Raw genomic sequence first — 8,336 nt, 5'->3', positions numbered from 1 at the left:
AAAAAAAATGGTAGAGAGAACAACCTTCTTTTAAAAAGAAGTTGCTATTAATTTTCAAGAGATAAATCACTATATAATTACTTAACAGGAATATAAAGGGTTTTTTCCAAGGCTACAAACCTTCTTGAGGGAAGTGCCTACACATAGTACTTACTGAATGGAGTGCAGTGTTTTGCACATAGAAGGAGATCCTCAAACATTGGTTTCATTTCGATTTTTAATTAAGCAACTGAGAACTCTACATTTATGACCATATTTTAAAAGCTCTAGCTTTATTTTTTAAATACATAATACTGAATTTCTTTTTCATAAGAAGAAAGATTTCTGGAATAAGAAATAAATTTCTGGGCGCCTGGGTGGCTCAGTTGGTTAAGCAACTGCCTTCGGCTCGGGTCATGATCCTGGAGTCCCAGGATCGAGTCCCACATCGGGCTCCCTGCTCAGCGGGGGGTCTTCTTCTCCCTCTGACCCTTCCCCTCTCATGCTCTCTGTCTCCCATTCTCTCTCTCAGATAAATAAATAAAATCTTTAAAAAAAAAAAAAAAAAGAAAGAAATTTCTGTTGTAGGCAGCCGCTATTCTATGTCCACTTTTGTGGAGCCCTCCCATTACAAAAAAACACATTAATCAGCCTTTCTAGACTCCATTTCCAATTATGCTCAAAACCAGTCCATATGCTTGACAATGAAAACAGGCTCCCCAAATGTGATTAAATAATCACCATGAGTTACATTCTGCTTTTTCCACCAAAAAAAAAAAAAAAATGCTGGTAATTAATCAGCTGAGCTTCTTGTTTTTAGGGGTTTGGAGAGTCTTTTCTGCATATAAAAATATTCACCTGGGGCACCTGGGTGGCTCAGATGGTTAAGCATCTGCCTTCGGCTCAGATCATGGACCCAGGGCCCCTACACAGCGGGGAGCCTGCTTCTCCCTCTCCTTCTACTGCTCCCCCCACTTGTGCTCTCTCGCTCTCTCTATCAAATAAATAAAATCTTAAAAAAATATATTCACCTATTTTATCCCGGACCTCATGAAGAGTCCGGCAAATTGTTATCTTTTCACTAGCCAGAATGTTCTATGTCAATTCCATGAGAAAACCTGCAACCTAGAATGGAACTCCAGGTAAAAGATTAGCAGTGTGGTGTGTAAAGAAGCTTTTTCCTTTGCAGATATGAACTGATAGTAGACAAGAGCAGACTTGGGAGTAAGAACCCTACAAAAGGGAAAGTGGAACAGACACAAGCCGGTGAAAGGAAGTTTTACTTCGGTGGCTCACCCATCAGTCCCCAGTATGCTAATTTCACTGGCTGTATAAGTAATGCCTACTTTACCAGGTAGGATATTTTTATTATTCATAAGTCTGCATGATTGATAAAAAAAAAATCAAGTCAATAATGAAAATGTTTACATTATTAAAACTGAGAACTGTGAAATTTATGAGAAGCAATAGAGGGTAGTAATTAAAGCTTGCATGTGCTTGAGCAACTGACATACTTAGATTTGTGTGTAGGTTTCGTGCCTTTAAATTTCTGTATGCCCTCTATGAGAGACGATGGACTCTGAAAAACAAACTGAGGGTTCTAGAGGGGAGGGGGGGTGGGAGGATGGGTTAGCCCGGTGATGGGTATTAAAGAGGGCACGTTCTGCATGGAGCACTGGGTGTTATACGCAAACAATGAATCATGGAACACTACATCAAAAACTAATGATGTAATGTATGGTGATTAACATAACAATAAAAAATTTAAAAAAAAAAACCATCTACTCCCTGCATCATCCAAGCCTTGCTGCAGAGACTGGACCATCCTTCAAGACTTCTCCACGGAGACTTACTTTAGGGATCCCATTTTCTTTTCCTCCTGTCTAGCCCCCCTTCTGAAAATATACCATACACCTTGGCCATCAGACAAACCTCTACATGCCTTAATGCAACTGTCTCATTCCAATTCTGCCTCAAAGAACTCCTGGGCTGGGCATTCCCCAAACTGGGGGCTGGACTTTTGCAAGCACATGAAAGACCCAGAACAGTCCTAACTTCAGAGGTTCACCTGGACTTACCCCCAAATAATCTGTTATTCAAATAAAGCAGTTAATAAATAAATAAATAAAAATTTCTGTATGCCCTTGGCTAAGTCAAACTTCGTTTCTTCTCTGCCCAAATGCAGATAATAATAATGCCTGCCTCCTTGTTATGACGATTTAATGAGATAATGTGCATAAAGTACCTGGCATACAGCAAGCTATAAATATTAGATGCAATTATATCTGTACTTACTAATGGTGTAACACAAAGTAACATACCCAAATCCTTGTTAGAGGTTTAAGAAATTCTTCTTAATGCATCACTTTAAACAAAACCATTAATCTAGGTCCTTAACAAAGACAGTAAATGCTCCCTGAGTACAAGAGCAAGCAAGGGAGAAACTTAATACATATCGAGTAACACGGAGGCGGTACCAATCATCCAGAGTGTGGTGAGGGAAAAGATGTTTGTCTGTCAGAATGGGCTGCTGCCAGGCAAAATTATCCATGAATTGTTAAATGGTCGTGTAAAAGGTTCTCCTTAAGATAGTGGTTGATAGATACAGACCCATCACGCACACACACACACAATTTTAATTGCCAAATTCTTCCACTTCCGTAGTTTTCATCATGTAATTCTGAACAACATTTTAAGGTTTTTTTTTCCCCTCTGCTACACAGGTTGGATAGAGATGTGGAGGTCGAAGATTTCCAGCGATATTTGGAAAAGGTCCACACTTCTCTTTATGAGTGTCCTATTGAGTCTTCGCCTTTGTTCCTCCTCTACAAAAAAAGGAAGAATTCCTCAAAGCCTAAAACAAGTCAGAATAAAAAGGTAAATGATAATGCTGTGCCAGATTCTCAACTGCCCTCACATTCCATGCACACATCTAGACACTGATGCTTCATAAAATTCACTCCAGTTTGCAACTGTGTGTACATATGAAAGGTGGGATTCTTCTAGTATCTGATATTGTTATCAGTTTGGTGTATCAATCTTTATTCCCAAAGAAACAGTTTGAGTCAGCTTTTATTCCATACTGCCCAGTGCTTTTCATGACAATGGTTGAAATTGCTCCATACTCAACCATTTGTATATATAATATGTATTATTTAGTACTGTAATTCTCAGTATCACTTGCTTTTGTGTAACGATCTCGGGCTTCTGTCACAGGCCTGGAAATTATTAAAGTTTCTGATCTCATTCTGTTTTCCCCTCCTTCCTTGACCTTCACTTCAACCACTCATAGGCACGGCTGATCCGTGGCATCAACTAGAGCTGCTCCACCAACAAAATCTTGAGTTCTTAAACTGCATTCCCTGACTACTGTTTTTTTCTCATTCATTTACCTCCAGCACGTACATTAGCGGCCTTCATTACAGATGAAACTTTCAATTCCTTCCCACTCTTTCAGGCTAATCCTCCCCACCCATCTTCCTGGTCCAATTTTAACAAGGCACTGAGATGCCGCTCCTCCCACCCTGATCCAGGCCACCGCCGTCTCCCACCTGAGCCCTGGCAGAGGCTCCCAACGGGCCTCTGACACTCTGTCCCCCAGGCAACAGCCACATGCTTATACATAGGTCACATGGTGGTACTCCCCTGCTCAAAGCGAACCCCTCACACTGCACTCAGAAGAAAAGCTCCAGTCCCTACGATGTCATAAGAGGCTCTATATTATCCGGGCCCCTTTCCCTCACTCACTCTTCTGCCCACAATAGCACAAGCCATGTGCACTGCTGCCCTAAGATCTTTCTTTCTGCCTGGACCACTCTTCCCCCAAACATCTGCAGGAATGGCTCTTCCTTCCAGGATTGCCCAGCCTTCGAGTGTTCTGTGAGGTCTGCCTTAACCCCCTAATTAGTACCACAGCGGCCTCCTGCCCTCCCCCAGTACTACCCATCTCCTTTGCCTTTCCTAGTTGTTCTCTTTTCCATAGCACTTTTCACATTTTAATTTATTATAGACTGTATTTCTTATGTTTGGCATTTACTCTCTATTTCCTCTGCTAGAATTCAAACTCCCTTTTTTTTATTTGCTCACTGATGTGTCCTAAGAGCCTAGAACAATGCACATAATAGGTGTTTAATACGTATTTAGCTATCTGCATCATAGGGTTGGTATAAAGATTAAATGAGTTGATGCATGAAATGCCCTAGAAGCCTGGCATAGAGCAAAACATTCAATGAATATTAGCCATTAGATCTCTGTAGAACCTTGTGAATGTTTCTGGTGGATCAGTTCCTAAAAGTAGAATTGCTTGGCTTGAGGGAATGTGCATTGTCAATATTGAGGCAATACTCATTTACACTCCTGTGAACAGCATTTGAAAGAACCTATTGTCCCTCACAATTGCTAACACTGGTTATGATCAAATTTTTATAATTTTGCCAATCTAATGGACTAGCTACCCAGAAAAATGTGTGGCCGCTGGTGTAAATTTTTATCAAGGCCGATTCATAGCAATTTGGGCTTATAATAATTTATTTTCATAGTAACTTCCTAATATTTCATTTTATGTGTATATTTTAATTTATTTAACCATTAATAGACTTTCAGTGCTTTCCAGTTTTCTCCCTTCATGGGTGAAGATCATTATACATTAGTCTTTGATTGCATTGCTGAATAAATCTTTACAAACTATTCTTAGAGATAAACTTAGTGGGTCAGGGCAAACTACTTTCCAAAAAAGGAACTCTGATTTCTACTCCCCCCATGAGTACATAATACCTGTCTTACCACCTATGTTCTAGCCTGGAAATTTTTCATAATTTTTATGTTTTTAAATTTAATTAGGGACATAGTTTCTCATGTGGTGTTTCATGTGATAATGAAGATTTTATATATTATAATAGACATCATTCTGGGGTATCCAGCCAACCACTCCCTTTTTTGAGAATTGATTCCCTACACACAGGGCAAGCCCAGTATTTTAGGTATGTGACCTCATCTACCTGGATATAGATGTTTGGACCAGGGTAGATCATGTGAACTAAGCTGGGCTATCAGATTCCCTTCCTTAGAAACTTAGAACCCAGAGACACTAGTCTAGACTGGTCATTGAATGGAAAACATGTAAGCCTAAGTGCTCTATGTTAATCATGTACAGAGAAAGAAACCTGCTATGTAGAAAGAGAAAAAGGCAGAAAGCTGTCCTGCAGAGAAAGAAAAATGAAAGCAGTCTGAGGAAAACAAAGCTGAGATACCAGAAACATTTGGAAAAGGAGTGCCTCGATTCTTCCTAGCTTTGCAATTCCTGATTCTTGCCCCTGGTAGAACCCCGCTATACTGTACTATCTTCCCTTGGATTGTGTAAGATACTCCCATATCCTTATAACGTATTGCCCTCTTTTGCTTAAGTAGCTCAACTAATTTGGCTGTTATGTGAAACAAAAGAATCATACTGCATTGAAACAGACCCCCAGAGGGTGCCTGGGTGGCTCAGTCGGTTAAGCCTCTGCCTTCAGCTCAGGTCATGATCTCAGAGTCCTGGGATCAACTCCTGCTTTGGGCTCCCTGCTCAGCGGGGAGCATGCTTCCCTCTCTCCCTCTACCCCTCCCTCTGCTTGTGCTCACTCTCTCTCTCTCAAATAAATAAATCTTAAAAAAAAGAAAGAAAGAAAAACAAAGAAACAGACCCTCAGAGAAAAAAAATACACTGGTAAAGTCAGAGTCTCGTAGGGTTCAGAATCCCACATATACAGCTATTCTAGGATAGTAAACTGAGTCTCTGTGTTATATGGTAGTGAAGTAATTAAATTATAACTTTTATTATTATTATTATTATTCAGAGCATATATCCACAGAGGATTTAGAGTGGTTGCCACATATAAATATACCAGAGTTTATTACTTTCTGCAGCACACAAGAGGCATGTCCTAGTCTATGGATTCCCACACGGAAGCAGAGGAAGGCAGGGCTGGTCACGGAGACCTCGTAGTCCAGTAGCCCCCAGCTTTGCTGAGCCCTGCAGTTGATTCACAGTTGCTATCTTCCCATAGCGAAGTGGATCCGCTGGCTGAGAAACAGTGAGATCCTCTCCATAGCAATGGAAAGAAAGAGGAGCCGCCAGAGTTGGGGACTGTCCCTAACTCCCCACCAATCTGTCACCCCCACCCTCCTGAAAAACAAAACCCCATCCTCCAGCAAGTCATCAAAGGTCATTTCTGTCTGGCAACAGCCTGTCTTCCAGTTTGCTATTTACTTGCCTGTTTTTCCAAATCAATTTTCAGTTCCTTAAAAAAAAGAAACTCACCTTTCACTCACCTTTCTCTTCCCCATCACACACTGCCCGTGGAGCGCATGCAGAAATACTCATTTCCTTCCACGTCGTTTTTACCTAGTAGGTATTCAATAAATATTTGCTTGGATAAATGAATACAACGACGGGATGATCAGATTTATTTGCATTTACTTTAATTTTGCTTCAAAAATTAACTAAGTAACCATGAAATATTAGCCTATAGTCTCAAAGCTCTTAATTTTAAAATCAGCAGTGCAATTTTAGGAGCACAAGGTAACTGTTCTATATCCTGTCACATAAAAGTTTACTACTTATCACCAAAAATATCCTTAAATATTTCGAAGGTGTTATTACTAAGTATGTTAGTAACAGCCTATATAAATAACAATGGTGTGTTAAAGAAATATTGTTGTCTATGATATGAGGGTTTTATTGATTGATTCCGCAGGGTTATTTTATTGTCAATATTACCATTTGTCACCATTGGCTAAGATGTGCATTTAATTTAAATGATAGAACAGTTATCCCTGTGGCTTCAGGTTAGCTCTGCTCTACTATCACAGACTAGAATTTTGGATTTGTTAACATACTGTGTTTTCATTTGTTTGTTTGTTTTTTTAATACTACAGCTCCTGCTGTCATCTGCTTAAGGAAAGAGAGGGGCCTAATATTTCATGAATGGAAAATGCACAATTAATATACACTTTCAGTATTATTTTATTTTTATTGTTATTAATGATAAAGAAATCACAAAGGAACGCTTGCTACTAGTATATCAGTTTTATCCCTTAATATGATTTATTTCCTATTCTTACAGGGAGAGAAAAGTAAAGATGCACCTTCGGGGGATCCTGCCAGCCTGAAGTTCCCAGAGAGGAATGTTCCAAGGGATTCTTACTGCCACCTTTCCAACAGTCCTAGAGCAATAGAGCACGCCTATCAGTATGGAGGGACAGCCAACAGCCGCCAAGAGTTTGAACACTTAAAAGGAGATTTTGGTGAAAAGTAAAGTAACACACTATCCTTCCAGAAACTTTAGGCCATGGCTGGACTTAATTTGCCACATGCCATCTTTTTCCTGTGATCTTTCCTTTCTGTGCCGCTTAATCCTATTATTTTATCACCAAAATAAATGTTAAATAGTCTACGATTCTTACTTTCCAATATATTACATTCTCTGCGACTTTCTTCCCAAAAGTAAGACGCATAAAACAGCAGTCTCCTAGGAGTTTGCTGTATTTTTATCAAAAAGGAAAGGCAATCAAAGAAAGGAACATGGGGCACATTTCAAATGAGTCATCTAACCTTGATATTACCTTCCTTCCCCCCATATAAATTGCTTTCGAATTGAAAATGGGGGTGCCTCTGAACCGCTGGAAGGTTAATAAGGACACTAAAAACACAAAAACCACTTGTATCTCAGCTAGCCCTCAAGCTATCCGTAAAACCCAGCACCTCTTCCCAGTATTCTGCAAATCTCCAGGTTACTTAGCACTTTGAAGATTTCTTTTTCTAGTGTCAGCACCCAAATATTCTTATATAGGTCTTATATCTCTTTCAAACATCCGTAGAGTCAGTAAGTGACCTCTAATGCTTTCTAATTTGCTATTTGCCAACAGGTAGTATCAGTATTTTGTATTCACTGGGAAGAATTTAGAGTTAAATCAAACTAGAAATTAGCCTAATAAATGTATCTTATCTATATGGCCTGGAGCTAAATGCTTAGAAGGTGTTGTTTAATTCCTACACATTCTGATGGCTATTTTTGGCCTGTGATATCTACTGATTAATTTTTCCTGGGAAAGACAAGTTGAACCTGTATTTTAGATAGCACACAAATCATATTGTTTCTATGCAAACTTCTATATGCACGTTAATTACGGACTAGTATTTTGTCCTCATGAACAAACTCAGTGCAACCATATTTTCAAAGCAAGACACGTTATGATCCTTAAGTGAAACAATGCTTCCTTAAATGTGGAATGTAGCCCTGCTCTATAAAGAAGTAGGGAAAGATTTACATTTTTGAGTTAGTCATGCTTTCCCAATATTCATAAATAATACTAAGGTA

The 8,336-nt window shown here is 39.4% G+C and overlaps 1 protein-coding gene across 1 annotated transcript in view; it reads left to right on the top strand.

The window, feature by feature from the left end:
• Nucleotides 1–8,336, top strand: part of LAMA4 (laminin subunit alpha 4) — a 131,027-nt gene that overhangs the window by 111,963 nt on the left and 10,728 nt on the right. The window contains exons 27-29 of the mRNA XM_081829365.1: nucleotides 1,151–1,333; nucleotides 2,703–2,856; nucleotides 7,083–7,270. Coding sequence (XP_081685491.1) covers nucleotides 1,151–1,333; nucleotides 2,703–2,856; nucleotides 7,083–7,270 — 525 coding nt within the window. The remainder of the gene's footprint in view (nucleotides 1–1,150; nucleotides 1,334–2,702; nucleotides 2,857–7,082; nucleotides 7,271–8,336) is intronic.

The sequence above is a fragment of the Leptonychotes weddellii genome, chromosome 8, assembly GCF_054177405.1.
Source record: "Leptonychotes weddellii isolate Sample4059 chromosome 8, ASM5417740v2, whole genome shotgun sequence".
Taxonomy (NCBI): domain Eukaryota; kingdom Metazoa; phylum Chordata; class Mammalia; order Carnivora; family Phocidae; genus Leptonychotes; species Leptonychotes weddellii.
Note: the sequence above shows the minus strand (reverse complement) of the source record. Positions and strands in the feature narration are given on the sequence as shown.